This window comes from Malaclemys terrapin, chromosome 7 (assembly GCF_027887155.1).
Source record: "Malaclemys terrapin pileata isolate rMalTer1 chromosome 7, rMalTer1.hap1, whole genome shotgun sequence".
Classification (NCBI taxonomy): Eukaryota; Metazoa; Chordata; order Testudines; family Emydidae; genus Malaclemys; species Malaclemys terrapin.
In genome coordinates, this window is record NC_071511.1 from 107,552,182 (window position 1) to 107,574,452 (window position 22,271).

The 22,271-nt window shown below is 40.8% G+C and overlaps 1 protein-coding gene across 2 annotated transcripts in view; it reads right to left on the reverse strand.

Annotated features, from left to right (window-relative positions):
- LHPP (phospholysine phosphohistidine inorganic pyrophosphate phosphatase) overlaps positions 1-22,271 on the reverse strand; it is a 242,687-nt gene that overhangs the window by 211,928 nt on the left and 8,488 nt on the right. For both annotated transcript variants that reach the window (XM_054035063.1, XM_054035064.1), the window contains exons 2-3: positions 6,437-6,624; positions 147-300 (exon numbers count right to left, since the gene is read on the reverse strand). In XM_054035063.1, coding sequence (XP_053891038.1) covers positions 147-300; positions 6,437-6,624 — 342 coding nt within the window. The remainder of the gene's footprint in view (positions 1-146; positions 301-6,436; positions 6,625-22,271) is intronic.

Genomic DNA, 22,271 nt, shown 5'->3' on the forward strand with positions numbered 1-22,271 from the left:
CAGTTGGCTTTGAAAATCTCAGTCACTGAGTCAGCAGAAGAGAGCAATGGGATTCATGAGGTCTGGCGACAGGTATGTACAAACAGACTGGGAACGCTAGCAAAATATACAGCCCGAGGTGTACTAACTAACAGTGCTTAACTCACCCTCTTCCCAGAGATATGAGAATAGGATTCTCCAGTCCAATCAGAACTCTGAACGCTTCATTGAGATTTTTGTAGGAGAAATTGTCTGCTGCATCTCCAATTACCACACAGTTTGGGTTTGCTTTATCAAGCTGATCAAATTCGGGGACCAGATCTAAAGAGGAAAAAAAACAACAAAATAAAACACAAATCCCACATCTTGTAAGAAACAATTGGAATAGCTGGTTTTCTTCTAGTTTTGTCTCTCTCCTCCATTCATTGCCTGACAGGCAAAACTATGAATGCCAGGTTAATATCTCCATGTCAGCCCCCTTTTAGTTTCGAGTAGCAGTGGATTCTGGACCACGTGCACCTTCCCTCCACAACATGGCATGGGAAGGAAGGGGAGCAAAAGGAGACATGGGGAGAAGGATAGCAAAATATCATACTGTATTTCTCGACTATGATACAATAAGGGAACCCAGAGAAAATAGCAATATTATCAAGAGGTTCAAGACAAAAAAAAAAAAAAAAAAAAAAAACAGCCTTCCTGTACCTCAACAGTGGTTTCCCATCTGCAAGTTCTCAGTTTCTGGGCTCCAATTATGTATTTATTTCTAGAACTGAAGTACTGTAGATCCCCAAAATGTAACAAAATACAGGCATTTTGGTTTTTTGAGAAAGGGATGCAGGAATATGAGATGGCAGGCACGCACCAGTTGTTTAGAATGACTCGGACACAGAGCTGAAGATCAGCATTTTAGTTACATTTTGGAAAGGAGTTTGGACTGATAACAAAACACAGCACATCTCTGCATTCCCAAAAATGACACCTTCCAAATGTCAAGATAAACTGACCTAACAGCCTAATAACCTTACTGGTGTCCTTTTCCCTTCTCTGAGATTTCCACTTCACCCTGTAATTTCCCTGAGGATATTTCCATGTCTTCCCTTTCTTAAATACCACTTACCATATGCCTTGAGGACTCTGGACCTCATCCAAAGCCCATGATGTCAACGGAAATACTCTCATTGGCTTCACTAGGCTTTGAATCAAACCCTATGTCTTACTGAGAAAGACTAGAGAGGTTCAGTTTCCCTAGGAACCTGTTTATAACTCTCCTTAATTGACTAGAAGGTTGCTATTGAATGAAATGAGATGTTCTTTGTCCCATCAGACCCCTCCTTCTCCACAATCTAGGATGTGGGGTTGGAAATCAAAGCTAGATCTCCCACAACAGGCCCCGAGAGTATCCTTTTCAGAGACCATGAGAATATGGTAACCCATTGTCCTCTTTCTAAGGGAAGGCAGCATGATTGCATGGTTAGAGCACATAAGAACAAAAGAATGGCCATAATGGATCAGACCAAAGATCCATCCAGCCCAGTATCCTGTCTACCGACAGTGGACAATGCCAGGTGCCCCAGAGGGAGTGAACCTAACAGGTAATGATCAAGTGATCTCTCTCCTGCCATTCATCTCCACCCTCTGACAAACAGAGGGTAAGAACACCATTCCTTACCCATCCTGGCTAACAGCCATTAATGGACTTAACCTCCATGAATTTATCTAGTTCTCTTTTAAACCCTGTTATAGTCCTAGCCTTCAAAACCTCCTCAGGCAAGGAGTTCCACAGGTTGACTGTGTGCTGTGAGAAGAAGAACCTCCTTTTATTTGTTTTAAACCTGCTGCCCATTAATTTCATTTGGTGGCCCCTAGTTCTTATATTATGGGAACAAGTAAATACATTTTCCTTATTCATTTTCTCCACACCACTCATGATTTTATATACCTCTATCATATCCCCCCTTAGTCTCCTCTTTTCCAAGCTGAAAAGTCCTAGCCTCTTTCATCTCTCCTCATATGGGACCTGTTCCAAACCCCTAATCATTTTAGTTGCCCTTCTCTGAACCTTTTCTAATGCCAGTATATCTTTTTTTGAGATGAGGAGACCACATCTGTATGCAGTATTCAAGATGTGGGCGTACTATGGATTTATATAAGGGCAATAAGATATTCTCCGTCTTATTCTCTATCCTCTTTTTAATGATTCCTAACATTCTGTTTGCTTTTTTGACTGCCGCTGCACACTGCATGGACGTCTTCAGAGAACTATCCACAATGACTCCAAGATCTCTTTCCTGATTAGCTGTAGCTAAATTAGCCCCCATCATATTGTATGTATAGTTGGGGTTATTTTTTCCAATGTGCACTACTTTACATTTATCCACATTAAATTTCATTTGCCATTTTGTTGCCCAATCACTTAGTTTTGTGAGATCTTTTTGAAGTTCTTCACAGTCTGCTTTGGTCTTAATGATCTTGAGCAGTTTAATATTGTCTGCAAACTTTGCCACCTCGCTGTTTATCCCTTTCTCTAGATCATTTATGAATAAATTGAATAGGTTTGGTCCTAGGACCGACCCTTGGGAAACTAGTTATCCCTCTCCATTCTGAAAATTTACCATTTATTCCTACCCTTTGTTCCCTGTCTTTTAACCAGTTCTCAATCCATGAAAGGATCTTCCCTCTTATTCCATGACAACTTAATTTACATAAGAGCCTTTGGTGAGGGACCTTGTCAAAGGCTTTCTGGAAATCCAAGTACACTATGTCCACTGGATCCCCCTTGTCCACATGTTTGTTGACCCCTTCAAAGAACTCTAATAAATTAGTGAGACATGATTTCCCTCTACAGAAACCATGTTGACTTTTGCCCAACAATTTATGTTCTTCTATGTGTCTGCCAATTTTATTCTTTACTATTGTTTCAACTAATTTGCCCGGTACTGATGTTAGACTTCCCGGTCTGTAATTGCCGGGATCACCTCTAGAGTCCTTTTTAAATATTGGCGTTACATTAGCTATCTTCCGGTCATTGGGTACAGAAGTTGATTTAAAGGACAGGTTACAAACCATAGTTAATAGTTCCGCAATTTCACATTTGAGTTCTTTCACATCTCTTGGGTGAATGCCATCTGGTCCCGGTGACTTGCTACTCTTAGGTTTATCAATTAATTCCAAAATCTCCTCTAGTGACACTTCAATCTGTGACAGTTCCTCAGATTTGTCACCTACAAAGGACGGTTCAGATTTGGAAGTCTCCCTAACATCCTCAGCTGTGAAGACTGAAGCAAAGAATTCATTTAGTTTCTCCGCAATGACTTTATCATCTTTAAGTGTCCCTTTTGTATTTCGATTGTCCAGGGTCCCCACTGGTTGTTTAGCAGGCTTCCTGCTTCTGATGTACTTAAAAAACATTTTGTTATTACCTTTGGAGTTTTTGGCTAGCTGTTCTTCAAACTCCTTTTTGACTTTTATTACATTTTTACACTTAATTTGGCAGTGTTTATGCTCCTTTCTATTTACCTCACTTTGATTTGACTTCCACTTTTTAAAAGATGCCTTTTTTTCCCCCTCTCACTGCTTCTTTTACATAGTTGTTAAGCCACTGTGGCTCTTTTTTAGTTCTTTTAATTTGGGGTATACATTTAAGTTGGGCCTATATTACGGTGTCTTTGAAAAGTGTCCATGCAGCTTTCAGGGATTTCACTCTAGTCACTGTACCTTTTAATTTCTGTTTAACTAACCACCTCATTTTTGCATATTTCCCCTTTCTGTAATTAAATGCCACAGTGTTGGGCTGTTGAGATGTTCTTCCCACCACAGGAATGTTAAATGTTATTATATTATGGTCACTATTTCCAAGCAGTCTTGTTATAGTTACCTCTTGGACCAGATCCTGTGCTCCACTCAGGACTAAATCGAGAATTGCTTCTCCCCTTGTGGGTTCCTGTACCAGCTGCTCCCCAGTCATTTAAAGTATCGAGAAATTTTGTCTCTGCATTTCGTCCTGAGGTGACATGTAGCCAGTTGATATGGGGATAACTGAAATCCCCCACTATTATTGAGTTCTTTATTTTGATAGCCTCTCTAATCTACCTTAGCATTTCATTGTCACTATCACAGTCCTGGTCAGGTGGTTGATAATAGATCCCTACTGTTATATTCTTATTAGAGCATGGAATTACTATCCATAGAGATTCTATGGAACTCTTTGGGTCTCTTTCCTAGCAGCCTAAATTTGACCTCCAGGACATCTCTCCTACTCTTCCCTATGTCACTGGTACCTACATGTACCACAGCCACCGGCTCCTCCCTAGCACTACACATAAGTCTATCTAGATGCCTCGAGAAATCCGCAACCTTCGCACCAGGCAGGCAAGACACCATCTGGTTCTCCCGGTCATCGCAAACCCAGCTATCTATGTTTCTAATGATCGAATCTCCCATTACTAACACCTGCCTTTTCCTAATGACTGGAGTTCCCTCCCCTGGAGAGGTAACCTCAGTGCGAGAGGATACCCCAACATCATCTGGAAGGAGGGTCCCAACTACGGGAAGGTTCCCCCTCTGCTCCCGTTGACTGCGCTGCTTCCCTGAGCCTTTCATCCTCCTTAACAGCACGGAGGCTGTCTGACTGGAGGTGGGACATATCTACAGTGTCCTGGAAAGTCTCATCAACATGCCTCTCTGCCTCCCTTAGCTCCTCCAGTTCTGCCACCCTGGCCTCCAAAGCCCATACACCGTCTCTGAGGGCCAGGAGCTCCTGGCACCGAATGCACACATATGCCACCCACCCACAGGGCAGGTAATCATACATGCTACACTGAGCACAATAAACAGGATAACCCCCACTCTGCTGCTGGGCTTCTGCCTGCATTCTCTCCTACAGCTACCTGTAGGAGAGAATGCACAGGACAGGGACTCTAGAGATAGGTGTTTTGATAAAGGAGGTTTCCTCAGTTATGCTGCTTTCCTGCTGCTTGGGAGGCGAGGAGTGAAATTCCGCTCCTTCCATTTCCCTCCAGAAGACCCTCCATCGATTCCAGCTTCTGGCCGGTCTCTATTAATAAAACATCCTATCAGATGCCATTTTGATTTTCACACACAGAAGAATCTGCTGTCTCTTAAACACGGTCATCTTATTGATATTTACACCCACAGAAACTGAGCATATTATTTTAATAAATCATACATCATTCCTTCCTTCCTGTTTTTTCTAACAAAAAAATAATGAAAAAAGAGTAGGCCAAGACCATAAGCTCTTGTATTTTAATTTTCAAAGGCCCTGGGATTTTATTCCCCATCCTCCCTGGAAAGAGCTAACTTTTGCAGTCCTGATAAACTGATCTCTCTGTTTTATGAAATCCCAGTTTTGCTCCAGAGTAACACAACGTGCGCTCACCAGGGACAGCCAAGTAGGGACGTAGGGCCCGCTTATGCAGCTGTTTTGCAAAATCAGGGCTACAATGTGCCTTCTGGCATCCCTGAGTAAAGTGGTGCATATATTGCCCCACCCCAGGAGTAGCTCCAGGAGGCACAGTGTAGTAAACTTCTGTTGGCCTACATCAGGAGCAAGTTGTGAAACCCCACTATGTATGGTCAGCGGCACTGGTGGCATTTTGGGGAGTCAGAGCCAAGGCTCCATCATTCCCCACTCCACTGCCTGCACAGCTACTCCAGAGGGAGAGTAAATCAGCACACAGTGCCTTCTTACCTGTGGGCACCTGTACGCAAAGTCTGGGTAGACCAGGCACACAGGTGCAACTTCCATTGAATTCAATGGGAGACGTATCTATGCAAGCGAAGAATTTTGCCCCTAATACACTATAAGGGTAAAATTCAGCTTTTTCAGCCCCAGAAGGTCCCCAGCACAATGGAATTGCAGAGACTCATTCGGTATGCAATTTCACCATCTTCCAGCAGATCTATGTATCATTTCAATGGACCTGTGACAGGGTGCAAGACACCACAGTGTCTGATCCCTGATGAATAAGGGATTCATGCAGCTCAGCCTCCCTCTCTGCTTGGGAGACAAAAGGGGGAGAATACCACTGGGAAGCTGAGACTGCAAACCCAGGATGGTGAGGTTTTTCTTCACTCTATTTGCCTGTGTTCTCTCTGTTTTATTGCTTGTTATAAACATTGTTGCTTAAAGAAAAGGCCTTGAGGGCTGTGCTTTTCTGATGAGACTAAGTCATTCCACCTGCTTACAGATCTACTGGGTGGCATCAGGGTAAATGAGAACTGAATCTGGCCCCATCACTGACATTTGCTACAGCTACATTACTGGAGAAAGTGGAATTAAAGAGCTTTTCCTGACAGGAAAACATCAACCAGATGTTCTTATCCTCACAATTTTCTCAGTAAAAGTGACATCTCTCCTGACCCAAACTGGCTGTCAATCCACTGCATGCTGAGCTGCTAATCTGTATTAGTCTCAAAGTCTACTGAAGTGTTGTCCCACCATCATGTACGAGGAGGTGTGGCCTCAGGTTTCGCTCCTTCAGAATGCGACAGGCTGCTGGTGCCGGGGCAGTGACTTCATTCACCAAAATGTTGAACCCCAAGCGCTGGAGCTTCGCCACAAACTTGCCTCGAGTTGCCTGGGTTTCATTGGTGCAGAACCGCAACTTCAGGCCAGATGCTTTGATCCTGTGATGTAAAATGAGTGGAGATGCTAATCAGACAGGTAAGGTGTAGGGAGAGAAAGTGGGACCACTTTCAAAACCCATGTATAACCAGGGTGTGAAGGAAAGGGAGGAATACATTTTAAGCACAGGTGTAAAGATCTAGGAGTATTATTATTTACTTTTTAACATAGTGCAACAAAAGTAACAGCACTTTACAAGCACATCAGAAGACAAGGCCACAAGGAGCTCAGAATCTAACTCAGAATTATAACACACATGAAAAGACCAGGTGCCAGAGTGGAGTAGCCCCCCTCTTTATGAACACCCAGCCCCCTCACTTACTGCACTTAGTGACAGTTTGCAAACGTTTTAAAGATACCATCCTAGGGCCAGGCATAACTGTGGATCACAGGACGTGACTTTCCTGTTGCACCTGTAAATCTAGGGTAGTAACTAGCATTTAAACCTGTGGTCTACTTTCAGCTTCCACTGAGCTACCTCGAGGCTGTGGACCCCTTATGATGGACAACCCACCCACCGGGGAGTCCAAGCAGCACATGAGGCCTGGAGCCTACTGACCCAGTCCAGAAAGTGGTCAGCACAAAACAGAAAGTGTCTGGCCAAGGCACACTAGAATCATATTGATTCAGCTCAGCTCATAGGCAACCTACACCAGCAGAGCCACAACCATAAAATAGAACTGCAAGCAATGCTGGCCATTCCCCAGGGGGTGAATCACCCTTTCAAATGCACTTTCCCTCTGTGTGGCAGAAGAGATAAATCTAGCTCTGTATCTTTCAGCCTTTAGTCCAGAGAGTTGCACTCATTAACTGAGGGCATTATATAGCCATAATGATAAAGGTTAACATGATATCATCATGTAGTAGCATTTTAACTCAGATTTGCACCTTCCCACTTACTGAACTTCTGTTCCAATGATCAACCCTATTATATGGCTATTGAATTACAGTGCAGGGGAGTTACCCTGTTATATAATAAAACAATAATATTTTGCACTTGTATAGTCACAAGGTACAGCCAGACTCATTCCTCACATTGCAAAAGCGGTGCTCATATCAACATGTGCATGAGTGCTGTAGCAGCCACAATTTAATCTCGTCCTGAAACAAAACATCTGTGCTATTGTTTGTTGACTTCACTGGGAGTCTGGGTGCTGAGCAACTCTGAAAAACAGGGCTCTGTTTGTTACGTACCTTTATATGGATTTATTTTAGGCACTCAAACTTGAAAATGTTGGTCTTAACCTCCATGTGCTTCAATATACCCATCCATGAAAGGGTGATAAATGATAATGATTGACTATCTCACAGAAATATTGACTGGTTTAATCAATGTTTGTAAAGCACGTCTGGCTCCTTAGAGAAAGGGGAGGTAGTGCTGAACTAACAGTGGTTAGACTGCTGAACTGGGAGGCAAGAAACAAAAGTTCTATTCCTGGCTCACTGCTATGGGATCTTATGCAAGGTTTCCCCCTACGTAAAACAGGGATGATGGTACCTTTGTTTGTATAGCAATTGGAGATCTACAGATGAAAGGTGCAGTATCAGAGCTAGTTATTGTCATTATGCTTAATTACAGTCATATTGACAATTATTTCATGACTCTATCCTGTGCCATGACATAAAGGCCAAGATTTTCCAAAAGCAATTTAGTGATTATGGGTACCTCAAGTTTTCGTTGCCCAACCTGAGATGCCACAAAAAGGCCTATTCTCAGAGGACAAGCACTGAGGACTTTCTGAAAATCAGGCCCTTGTAAGACACCCAGAAATGGAGCCACACCACATCACTAGTTGCTTTAAAAAATCTTGGCCAAAAGGACTGAAGTTAATATGGATTTAGATGCCTAACCTTAAGCGCCAGTGTTTGATAGTTTGGAACTAATTTTATAAATTCTTATTAACATATTGTAAGAAGAAACAATAGTTTTCTGTAAGGAAAGATCATTCTGCTCTGCTTCTCCTCTCAAGATGACAAAATGTGCAAATTCTTTCCCCAATGAAGTTCATAGTAGCATGGTGTAAACAGCAAAACTAGTTTGATAATATATTTGGTGAAGAATCTTCCAGCAGAAAGAATTCTTAGAAATCTGATCCTAATGTAGGGCGCCCCTTCTACACATTTACACTGTCTGGCAATGTCTTCTTCAATAACACAGGTGATTCATTTCTTTCTTATTATTTGTCTTTCCTAATCATAGGTATGTGAATTATCAATTACACTTAGTGGTTAATTGCCCTTCACAAAGATAGCTTTTCTATTTTAAATTAGGCAGTTAATATATTGTAACTAATAGCATTCACTTGTACATTATAAATATATCTTCATTGATTAGAGCAGTGAATGTGAGATTAACTCACAAGTTAATGAAGCAATTGAGTGAAGAAGTGCAGGGTGTACCCAGGGAATAATTATTGTTAATGAATTATGATGTGACCTTCTCAGAACAATGAACAATTGGTGTGACAGTTAGATGACAGTATTTCACATCTGTTATTCTAAACATGATTTCAGGTGCAGTTAAAAAACAAAACAATATATTTTATATATACACAGCAAAACTTTAGGGAGTGTTTTACAGTTAAAACAATTTAATTTAAATGTAAACTGTAATGTCACATCCTTGGAAAAAATCATGGCTCATGACTGGCTGAAACAACCATGTGATGAATAAAAATCTACTGTTTATTTCCTCAAAGGTCAATAAAATGAGTTCTAGAACAATTTTAAACAATCAAATTTTATTGCAAATGACTGCAACTTGATAGGTTATGATGTATGCAGCAAAAATTATTATTCAGCTCACTGGAAGTGAATAATAGGTTTTTTTTCTGGATTTTCTAACTCTTCTCCTCTTTAGAATGTTAGAAGGAAAAACACTTACACTTCTGAAACTCATGACCATACTGGAGACATTCAGAAGTATTTAACAATGCTAATATCAACCTCATATTTTGATGACCATCAATATTCATTGTCTTTCATGGTAAATAACAACTGAGGTCGGACCAATGACTCGTAGTGTTTATGTCAACAGAAGTAAGTAACTACTTAATATGGGCTCAGCTCTGCAAAGTATTGAGTAGAGTTGGTCAGAAAAATGTTTTTTTTTCCCTGTGGAAAATGTCTATGAAAAATAAAAAAAAATAGTTCTCCAAAAATGTTTGGTGAAAAATCAAACACTGAATATTTGGATTTGGAAATGCTGCCAGGGCACCTCATGAGAGTTGTAATTTGGGTGCTTCATGTCTACACATTCTCTTCTACAGGCTGAGCTTCCTGGCCAGACTTATATCAAAACTAAATAGAAACGTTTTGGTTTTCAGACAATATTTTTCAGATTTCAGCTGAAAATCAAAAACTTTGCCGTTTGGGGGTACACCTCTACCCCGATATAACACCAATTCAGATATAACGCGGTAAAGCAGCGCTCCGTGGTAGGATTTTTTGGCTCCCGAGGACAGCATTATATCGGGGTAAAGGTATATTTGGTTTTTCAATGAGAAGCTGAAATTTTCCACTGACAGCAGACACATTTTACAAAATAATTTATGTTGTAGAAAACCTTGAAGAACAGTTTTGATGGAAAATGTTTGACCTGCCCTAGTACTGAGCACTCTGGCCTGGATCAAACTCCTAGCACTAAGCAGTTGTTCAGTCATGGTAGGTGCGTATTTTCAAACATATTAGGAGGGATATTTCAATGTTCCTCTTCGTGCATGTGTATTGAGCCTACAAGTGATTGTTCTTTGACAGACTATTGTGCCACTACCTGTTACCCTTACACAGCTATGAACTTTGTAATTGTCAAAGGACTTGACTCTACAGTCATTCCACACATAGGGTGAAATCCTGGTCCCCTGAAGTCAAAACTCCTATTCACTTCAATGGGGTCAGGATTTCACCCCTGGAAGTGTTACAAAACAGGGATTGAACAATTGCATTTATTGAACACAAGATGCCATGCAAAGCAAGTCAATACTTACTATATTTGAAGCATTGCCCCTGCATTAGCAAAGAGAAATGAGAAATCCTATTTGATTCAAACTCTACAATTATTATAAATCAACCAAGATCTGAGTTCAAGCTGTGTACACAACCAAGCAGTGGATCATTAACAATCATTTTGTACCCAAGAACTGTCCAAGCAGCTTTGTGAAGATTTTTGCACTTGCCAAGTATCTATGAACATTCTAAACTTGCTTTTTACTTGTGAGTGGTTCCCTAGTCACAGAAGTCAAATCACATTACATTTTCCAATATGGCCTCTAGTCCCTCTTCTGCTTCCGATTAACTCTGTGTAAGAACCCCTGGAACTCAAACTTTGCTTGTGAGTTCAAAGTGAAATTTTAACAGGGAAAAACTGGGTTCTTACCTCTTGGAAGCTCAAAGACAGCAAACCTGTATAACCTATTTCTGATGCAAAAACATTTCTCAAGGCCCTTTCAAAGAAATCTGGAAATGAAATAGAGTTTGCACATCTCCAGGCTGCATACTTAATTTTGCAAATATTGTTTATACTTAAGGCAATAGACAGGAGGAAGAGTTGACTTTAATGTAATCAACATTGTGAAATAAAGAATCGGATCACAAAAGAAATCTCCATGTCAAGAAACTAAAAATGGATAGGTTAGTAAAGAACTAAAGACCAACAGGTGGAGGCTGGATGACTTTCCTTTAACAATTACAGTAGGAAGAATTTTTTAACCTGCTTAAAACTACAAAAATGCATCGCAGTCTCACCGAACTAATCCCTAAATCATAGATCGGGGCACACTCCTGACTTTGCTTGTATTTTGAATGTGTGTGTATAGGATGTATGAAAATCAGTTTTTTAATTTCAGTTGAGAGCTGTCTCTTATACTACACCAGTTCTTTGAACTGACCTTTACCTCATTCTGACAGAACAGGACAAGACTCTGAGTGACAATGTCCCACAATGCAATTACTGTGCGTCAGATGAGCTGGTCCCTTACAAATCACCTCGAACTTTACACATCTGCTGGCTGTCAGCATCTGCCAGGTTCACTCACCCGAAAATAATGAAAAAACTCTCATTATTGTTCCATAACAGGTAAAGTGTTAGGACAATTATTAGACATCCTGACTGACCTTGTGCAGATTTAACCAACTGCCCTTGCCAACCTTTTCTTGGTTAGACTTTGGGCATATAAAACACAAAAAAAATGTACTTTTAGACCACATAAAGGTTGTGACACCGTCAGGAAAGAAGGCTGAGGGATCTGGAGTCAAAGCTGTCATTCCTTTTTAAGTTCACACTCTTCTGCAAAAGGCAGGATAAAGAAAAGATACATGTTCACAAGTTACAGACATGTCATGAGGCAAAACTTTGGACATCCCGTCCTCCACTGGTCTCTGTCACAACTCATGCTATTTCAAACATAGCACCTGAAAACCACATTTACCTCATTTGGCAGCAGCCTATGTTGATGAATTGGATGACAGGAGAACCCAACCAGAAAATTCAGTCACACATAAGGTAACAATCTTGTGTGGGGTGTTTGCCTGAGAACAAGTTCAACAGGACTTGGATAGATACTGATTACACAAGATTTGCAGAACTGGCCACTCATTATATTAAAAAAAAAAATAGCTTGCAAAGCACCTATGTGTTTTGGAGTGTTTAACCCTTGTATGGTCAGTGTTTGATTGACATAAAAAGTGGCAGTCAAGGGACAATGATCTAATGACTGTCTCAGAGACAAGAGGAAAAATGAATATTACACAACTACTTGTGACCAAGCAATGAAATAAATTTATTCAATACACGCTGCACTTTATCATCAGAATATGCTGCATCAGCTCTACCACTCTGGATAGGTAACACCTGGGTTATTTTCCTCTGGACGGGCTCAGATCTCCTGTCCAATCAAGTACAATTCCCACTTTAAGAATGGCTGAAAACTTTGGAAAACATTTAAACTAGTTGCCAGACTGTTTTTAGCATTTTGGACCACTTTCATAGCACTAATGTTATATCACATTATGTCATTGTATATAAAGCAACACAGTATTGACACACAGCATCATGTGTGATGAAGTGTATGCAAAAGAGCAATGAATCTCCTGCTTCTAGGCTTACAGAAGATTGCAAGTATATGAATGTGTTGTCTCTGATCAGAAGAATGGCAGCTTTAAGTGCTAAGAGGTCCAGAAATAAGCCATTTGCAGTGACTACAAGAAGTTTATCGGTTCCACAAAACCCAGGGACTACACTACATATTCTTGAGTGTCATCTGCTGGCACCTTATTGGTTAGCTAGCTATTTACATACCAACCGACAGAGAGCACTCTCAAAACAGAAAGGATGAGAGCGGAATTTAGACATTCTAGGGCAAATTAATTCCTGCCATAACTTTGTTGAGTTCATTTGAAGCTTATTTACAAGATGAGAAGGAAAAATTTAATATGTACACAGGGAATAGGCTTCAAGATATACATCTCAGATGGCAAGGCAAAGCAAAATAAAAAGGTCATATAAACCAATAAAATGAATGTGAATAATATTAGTCAAAGGTAGGAGAGACTTCGTTGGTTTTAAAAAAAGTGAAAAAAGAGTTTTAGAACAACAGAACTAACAGGGTAGAACTGCTTTAGTCTACACAAAGTGACAGGAAATCCCACTGAATTTTGTTGTTTTAGCCAGTATGTGAAAAAGCAATGAAAATAATAAGGATATTGCAGCAAACAAATACACATAAGAACCTCGTTAAACTGCACTAATGGTGGGGAAAGCCAAGATTGAGGCCTGGTGAGTGCTAATACTAGACACATCAGCACCCGCAGCCAGTTAGGACATCACTGAATACTAGGTGATGATGCACTCCCCTACTCATATGTGAGCAGCATCACAGCACTCATGCTGGCACCTCACTTGGCACAGCTGTAGAATCTCATTTGCCGGTCCCTGAATATATTGCAAAGTTAAAAATCCATCTTCAGCATGGGAGTGAGGTTTGCCAGAGTGCAACTTTAATGAAGTTCTGCTATGGACAGGCAGAATAATCAATTTGCCTGAGCACAGAAACAAATTCCACTTGAAAGATAAGAAAGATTAAGAGATGAGCACTGGTTTCAGAAGTAGAAATTAAGTAACCAGTAGTGGATTGACAGCAATATGAGAAGCAGAAGTGGGACCGGGACCAGGGCCGGCACTTTCATTTAGGCGACCTAGGCAGTTGCCTAGGGCGCCAGGATTTGGGGGTGGGGGCAGCATTTTACCCCCCTTGGCAGCAATTCAGCGGCAGGGGGTCCATTTCACGCTCCGGGTCTTCGGAGGCAATACTGCGGTGGGTCCTTCACTCACTCCGGGACCCGCCCCCGAAGTGCGCCGAAGACTGGGAGCACAGAAGGACCCCACCGCCGCAGAATTGCCGACAACAACCGGGAGCGCGGAAGGACCCCTGCCTAGGGCACCAAAAACCCTGGCGCCGCTCCTGAGTGGGACTCCACCGAAGTTAACAGCTAAGTTCCCCTTATAAGATAACATATTATAAACAGAAAGGCAGCAGTAGAAAGCTCTGTGAGTGAGCATCTGCAGATGATATAGAAATGAGAGAGGAATGTTCCGTTTGCCTAGCTTCTCTGAAGAATGATACAAAGAGTCACTAAGTGAAGATGAGCCTTAAAAAGTCAGAAGTGATGATTACAAATAAGGAAGATGCCTTTCCTGTCACTATCTGAATACTATTTCTTTAAATACGTAGCAGAAAGCCAGGCAGAATCAGACTGTGCAAGGGTAGGCAGAAGCTCTACAGTGAAGCAAAGGGAGAGAGTAGATTTAGAGACTCTGCTGTTTTATCATTCTAATGAAGTTTCTTGTTCAGAGTTAAAAGGAAGCAACTCATGCCACACTTCTCCAGCACTGTCACTGGACACTGTCTACTTGCAGAATGAAACATGGTACTTGGCTTAGGGCCTGTGCCCGTTAGCCCATCCCCACTAAGAGTGCAGAACTGTATCGTATACATGGAGATCCAAATTGTCAATGCCGGGTGCCTAAAGTCAGGCACTTTGGGGGAGATTTTCAAAGGCTCAAATGACAGTTAGGTGCTTAAATTCCATTAACGTTCAACAGAAGTTAGGTGCCCAACTGTAATTTGGGCTTTTGAAATCTGCCCATTTAAATTCATTTTTAAGCATCTAAATAAAAGCAGCCTCATTTTCAGAGATGCTGGACATTTCCAGCTCCAATTAAAGTCAATGATCAAAGGCATGGAAAATGCTCATCTGAAGAAATGGAAAAGGCAGGGATTATTTACCTTAGAAAGGAGAGATGATAAAAAAAAGTATATAAAATAATGAATAGTGCAGAGAAGGTGGATGGGGAACCCATTTTCTCCCTGTCTCTTTAACAAAAGAGCAAGGGGACAGATATTAAAAGGTGGGAAATTCAAAATCAATAAAAGGAAACACTTTCTCAGAACACATGATTAACTATGGAACCATTGGTCTCAATGACTTTCTATGACAAGAACTTGACAACACTGATTGGATATTTATATGGATACCAAGAATATCCAGTGTTGCCATAATTAATTAATGACAACAAAAATTTGGGAAGGGATATTAAACCTCATGCTTCAGGGCTTATAGCAATCTCTAACTATCAGAGAGCAGGACGAGATCTATAAGGGTGCAGAAATATCTCACATCTGCCTACTGCAGAGTTCTTATGTCAGTCTCTGAAACATCTGGTACTGGTATTCTGTCAGAGACAGAATGCTGGACTAGCTGGACCTTGGATCTAATCCAGTCTGGCAATTCCTATGTACATCTAAACTTTAGACTTTTATATAAATACCTAAATATGGATTTTGGGACCTATGTTCTGAAAATTTGTCCTAAACTTGCCACCATTTTATCTATTCTGCTTTTGAACAGCTTCTGTTAATGGCGTTTCAACAATCCCCTAGTTTTATAACATTACTCCTATTTGTTCACCCTACGGTTGCCAACCTTCCAGATTGTCCTGGAGGCTCCAGGAATTAAAAATTAATTAAAGATAATGTCATGTGATAAAATCTCCAGGAATTCATCCAACCAAAGTTGGCCACCTTAAATAATATTTTCCTCTTTTTCTTATGTCCTTCCTCTAAGATGTACCTACTAATCTCCCTTCATTCCTGTTCAGAGGCAATTCCCTCCTATTCTTTTATCCTCTTTATGATCCTTCCTCGGATTCCCTCTGAATTATCATCTTTAAAAGGGTAAAGGGAAGCCAAAGGTGGCAAGATAGCAAATTGGGCAAGTGAGATAGTGAGTGGGGAGACTAGATTCAGACTTAGGTGCACAAGGATGAGTTGGGCCAAGACTGTGATGCACAAGAATGTGTAAGATCAGCCTTGCTATATGGAGCAGAAACCTGGACCATCAGGGAATGTGATTTTTAATGAGTGCAGCTGTACCTGAGAGCAGTGACAGGACATGGGTGAATGAAAGCACAAGGTGATCAAAGAAGAGGCAAAAGTAGCATCAGAGACAGAGAAGATTTGGTCAGCAAGACTGAGATGGTTTGAGCATATTGTGTGGACAGAAGAAGATCTGGCCAAGGCATAATGAGATACAGGTGCCCGGGGAAAGAGTCACTAACCAGAAACGAAGAATGAACATGTGGCCGAGTAACAGAAGTGTATTTAGGGCTTGATCCAAAACCCACTGAAGTCAACGGAGACTCTCACTGATAGGGTGACTAGATAGCAAGTGTGAAAAATCGGGACAGGGTGGGGGTAATAGGAACCCATTCAGAAAAAAGCCCCAAATATCATGACTGTCCCTATAAAATCAGGACATCAGGTCACCCTACTCACTGACTTCAGTGAGCTTTGCATCTGGCCCTTAGGATCCAATTGCCAAAGACTGCGGGCCATCACACCCTTGAGGAAGACTTTGCCTTTCCCAAGTTGCAGTTTGACAGCGAGAGGATGTGCTATGTAATTGAGGCCCTGATTCAGCAAAGCACTTCAGTATACGCTTAAATTCAAGCATAGCACTTCAGTATATGCTTAAATTCAAGCATGTGAGTAGTCTAATCGATTTCAATGGGACCACTGGATCAGGGCCTATATCAGCTCATTGCAGCTGCCTTAAATCACAATGGGCAAAATTCCTATCCCAAACATCTGTGAATAAGAGTACCTACTGCCAAGCAAAAGGTGGGAAGGGTAGGTGTGTGTATGTAATCACAAGAGTACAAGACTTTAAAACTTGGCAAAAATTGAAGCAAAGTAGCTGACAGCTCGTTTTACATCTAGCCTTCCTCTAGTTGTTGAAGTAACGATTTTGTCTGGTGTTACTGTAAAAACAGAGTCCCTTTGTACTGGTAAATAAAAGCATGCTTGTCACTGAAATCATTAGACAGTACATGGACTCAGCAAACGCCCAAAGAAGATATAATACATGATAGAAAATGGTACGTAAGAAGATACAAACATACTCAGAATACAAGCAATTTTTAAAAGGTTGTATAACTTTCCATTAAAAAATAATGGTCCCAAATCATTTGAAGCTTTCTCAGACAAAACTGCTATTGATACCAATGGGACAGTTGCCTGAGAAGGACTGAAAGATCAGGCCCACCATTTGCAATAATGCATAAATGGAAGCTAATCTAATGCTTCAGGACATAACATGATTATCACAGAGGTCAGAAAGGAACCTTCCCCCTCCTTGTACAGCATTGTACAATTTGCTAGGTGAACTCTGGAGTTTGCTGGGGGTGAGGGGAGAAGAGGGTTGCTTTTCTCTGATGCATTGGCTCCAGTCACAGGCAGAATATCAGATTTGCTGAACAAATGGTCTGATCTTGTAAATCCTTTTCCACCTATGTAAGTGATACAATTTTGTAGCACATCAACTTACTAGATAACAAAGGTGAACTGCCTGATTATTTTGCCATAAAAAAAGACTATTATTAATTATTCATTTTAGATGTATTCTCTTAATGAAATCCTATAGAAATGAAATGTGAAGCAAAAAAAAAAAAATGGTCAGAAATTTGTTTGGCCATTATGTCAATTCAAACTATTTGTCTAGTTATTCCAGATTCTTCTATCATGTTAATGCAAAGCATAAAACTAGTAGCCCCAGGGTTTACCACATATTAACCCCTGAGGGGTTGCTGATCTTTAGATTACGACTCAGCAATATGTTGTATATTATTCAAACACATGTGTGTCTTTGCTTGTAAACATATTTATATGTTCTCTGCTTCATTACTATTTTGTATCAAAGTATATGGGAAAAATGCAGGAGAAAAATTAAAAATAAATACTAGAACTTTTTGCTTTGGCTTTTGTTAGCTATTGAGATCTAAGGTTCTAAAGACCACAGTACCCTTCATTTCTACATATCTCTGCACTTCCATGTGTCATTTAGGATTGAAAGTGTCAAAAAAACTCTAGAAGGGAGTTCTCAAGGCATTGATGACCTTATTGGAAGCAGGAAGGACCAAAATCTCATGGGAAAGTCTAGCTTGCGGTAACAAGAAGTGCAGCGTTTCTCAAATGTGGCCACCGGGGCTTTTCTTGCGACCACAGACTCCTGGGCTATGACTGCGAGCAGGGGGTCAAAGCAGCAGCCGCTCCTCCTCCCTGTTGCTCTTGGATGCATCACCTTGGTGTTGGTTGCTGGGACCACCAGCAGGGGTTAGGCCCTTCCCCCCTCTGGAGACACTAGGGGCACAAACGCTGGAGGAGCAGGCAGCAGTGAGTTCCCCACCTTTCCAGGGTCGGTGGGGCTCAGGCTTTGGGCTTCAGCCCTTAGGTGGTAGGGTGGCAGGCTTTGGTCTCCAGCACCGGGCTCCCGCTGCACTGTGGCAGGCCCCAGGCTTTGGCCATGCAGCTTCAGGCTCCATCCCTGGGCCCTGTCCTCCGGCCATGGGGCATCAAGCTCCAGCCCCCTGCTGCCTCCTCCGGCCCCCCACCCAGAGCTTAATTTGACCCCAGGTTTGCCAGGGCTGAGAAAGTCTGTTGTGAAAAGTGATACTTGTATGTTTGTTAATATCACTTTTCACAACAGACTTACTAGCTAGCAATAAATAAATGGACGTGTATATGTGCATATTTATTTGTTTTTCCTAAAGCTAATTAAATATTTTAGGAAAAAGTGTGAGAGCAGCCACTAGCCAGAGTTGGTGGCTGCACTCTGAGGCCACCAAATAATTTGTTATGAGAATCTACCCAAGTGCTACAGCAGCACAGCTGCAGCATTGAAGCAGTGCCTTGTAGCACCTGTAGAGTAGATACTTGCTACTGTGGCAGGAGCTTTTCTATCACTGTAATAAATCCACCCCCTCAAGAGGTGGCAGGAAGGTTGATGGAAGAATTCTTCCACTGACCAAGTTATGTAAACTCCGGGACTTAGTGCAACTTAAATACATCTCTTGGGATTTAGGTCAGCTTAACCACATCTCCCTGAGCGATGTAGCTAGGTCAGCATAAATTTTAGGTATAGACCAGGCCTCCGTTAGTGAGCGTCTCAATTCTGGGGTTCTTATCCCAAAGAAACATCCAATCATTTGGGTTTCAACTATTATTAATTAGTACAAACAGCTCTGGTCATACATTTATTTGCAGCAACTACTGTACGGTGTTAATTTAATCGCAACATTTTTATGGGTAATATAATCAGATAATCATATTACACTGGCCTTTGTTCCATACTGACAGATAGTTAACAATTTGTCTTTGAAGCAACTAATTATCATATATAAGAGCCAATGAAACCTAATATATCTTTTCCACTGTCAAATCATTATTATACTTTGTATACAAAGGACATCTGTTGGTAAACAATTAACTGTATTTCTAGAAAGGAAAGGAAAGGAAAGGAAAGGAAGACTTTGCCTCTTTTTATTCAGTGAATTCTTTTTTATGCTCTCAAATAGGCAGGTAAAGTGGATCATTCAGCCATCTGTGCTCCATTAAAAGAGCAGTGATGTAATCACCTATTTTATTACTAACAGTAAAGACATAGGGATGGGCTCATCCTTGGGATAACTATTTTGATTTCAATACAGTTATCCCAGGGATTCATTTGGCCTGTGTCACAAATAAAAATTCCATTCTGCTACCTGTTTTCCTTTCACTCCCACTTCAAATGTACCACAGTACTCTATAGCAATAGCACAAAATACTGCACTCTCATTAATGTAAGATGGAGTCTATTGTACTAGTAACTGTAGATTGCTGTAGCATTTATGTAAGGCCCTCTCTAAAATCTTTTCCTTTATCAAATCTAATTTAAACACTGTCAGGTTCATCTCTAAACTAGGGGCCTGATCCAAATGTCATTGAAATCAATGGAAAAACTCCCACTCACTGACTGTGATGGGCTTTGAATCAGCCACTTCACGCCTAACAGAAGAACCTACATCCTTTTTCATGCATGCCAACCTTCCCTACTTGAGTGGGATAGTCTCTATAGTTTAAACAGAATATTTATCATTTTTCCACTCTGTCCCTTGTCCTGAATGCTCTCCTAAACCAGTGAATTTTATCTGAATTTACAGTTGTGTCCTTATTTCTCTCCCCAATGTTCCTTTATGTTAGTTTCAAATATTCAGTAGATATTTGTGATGAAAAAAAGCACATTTCAGCCTGGTTTATCTTTACTTCAATGGAGTTACACAAGGGATGAATCTGGCTCATTATCTCTATCACTAGAAATAACTCAATCAGTATTTATCAGCTTTATTTTTGTCATATTCACAAGCTGCATAATTCTCCATACAGCTTAAGCAGTGGCTCTACTCTGAAAAGTGACTGACAAAAAGTGGCACCAATCTAACTAAGCAGATCCTCTCCCTGCATGTATGCAGAGTCCCATCTGCTGACTTCTGTACTAAAACATGAATTGTTCCTGCTTTTTACTCCTATAAACCCTGCAGAGCCAACACAAATAAGAAAGACTGAGCAAGACTATTCCTTCTTCTGTTTCACCAGCAGAATTGTTTACTGAGTCCCAATCAGTTACACTCGTGCATTGTCTCCAGTGGGGCTGCCAAAGGATAATTCAGGGCCTAATTAGGCCTATAGAAATTGTAATATCGGTGATGATATGTGAGAAGTTTGATTCTCAGCTTCCAGATTGAGTTTTCCAGGCGGGAAGTTAGAAAAAAAAATTTTTTAGTTTTAAACAGATGACTCAGGTTCCCATCTGTAAACTGGAACATAATAGTACTTAGCAGCGGACTGTTGTATGGATTACTTAGTTGAAATATATTTGCTCAATGCTATGAAATATAAAGTGATATTGTATATAAATAAATGACAAGTATTGTGGTAATCTTTTTTTCCTCATTATCTACCCATTGGTGGATGTTTGCATACTAGCCAATTATGCCACTGGATAATAAATAACTCATGATGCTAAATGTCAATTGCATTTAAATTCCAATGGAGAGACATGAGTGTTCTCTCCTTTCGACGGACGCAAACATCCACCTGCTTGGGGTATATGACATTTCAGGGAAGGAGGGTCTTCAAAATAATAATCAAACACAGTACTGATTAACTTAATAAAAGTATGGTCCAGTAGATAGTTCCCTGAGTCCATTGCCCTAAGAGACCTGGGGGCAGACCCTCAGCTGGGACAAATGTTCATAGTTCTATTGATTTCAATGGAGCTATGACAAATTTACACCAGCTGAGGTTCTGTTCCCCAGATTCTATTCCTGGCTCTGTCACTGACCTACTCGGTGACCATGAGCACGTAACTTCATCTCTCTGCACCTCACTTTTTAGACACTGATGTGTACCTTCTTTTGTAAAGAGCTTTGAGCTTAACCGACAAAAAGTGAAAATGCAGAGCTAAGGAATAATTAATGAATTAATATTTGTAACCTGCTTAGACACCTTTGGTTGAAAGTCTCTTTCTCAACAAACCCAACCCCGGCTATTGGAAGCATTTCAGATGCAGCATGCGCTCAAAACTCTTAATGTCCGCAGCAGATTGTGTGAAGAGATTTAAGACTAAAACCGTGAATTTCTATTTCTTGTTCTACACGCACTTTCAGATGGCTCTTTGTAAACTTGCAACTGATCTCCATGTACTAACTCACTATCTCCCATCCCCCACATGCCAAATTGTTTTATGATTCCAATTCTGCTTGTTTCTCCCACAATCTTAGCCTTGTAAGACTCTGCAGGCATTTTATTTTAACATGGCTGTCCAGCTGCTCCACAGCCTCCGTATGCCTAAGATTTCCATTGCTCTTTTAAGGAGCCCTGTTAAAAGTTGTGCTAACAGATGCATTATACTGACCAAACAACAGGATGTTGTAAATGTCTAACCTCTACGTGCTTTTCATATGTATATGCTAATAGGCATGCTCTGAGCATACAGCTGTAAATGCAAACAAGAGATCTCAGGATGGGCATGTTTTATAGATGTTTAACCACCTTCTGTCTTGGAACAGACCAACTCCTTACTGTTTGCAACATGAAAAGTGAACCTCATTTTCATGCTGTGTCAATCAATCAGGACCATAATGGCACAGAATAAAGGAGCTGTTAAGGTTAGTTCTGATGGAGTCATTTAAATCGCTGATGTATTTTCGGATTCATTACAAATGTGATATTCTGGTCTACGCAAGTTATTTCTATTACACATAGAGGAGACATTTCCT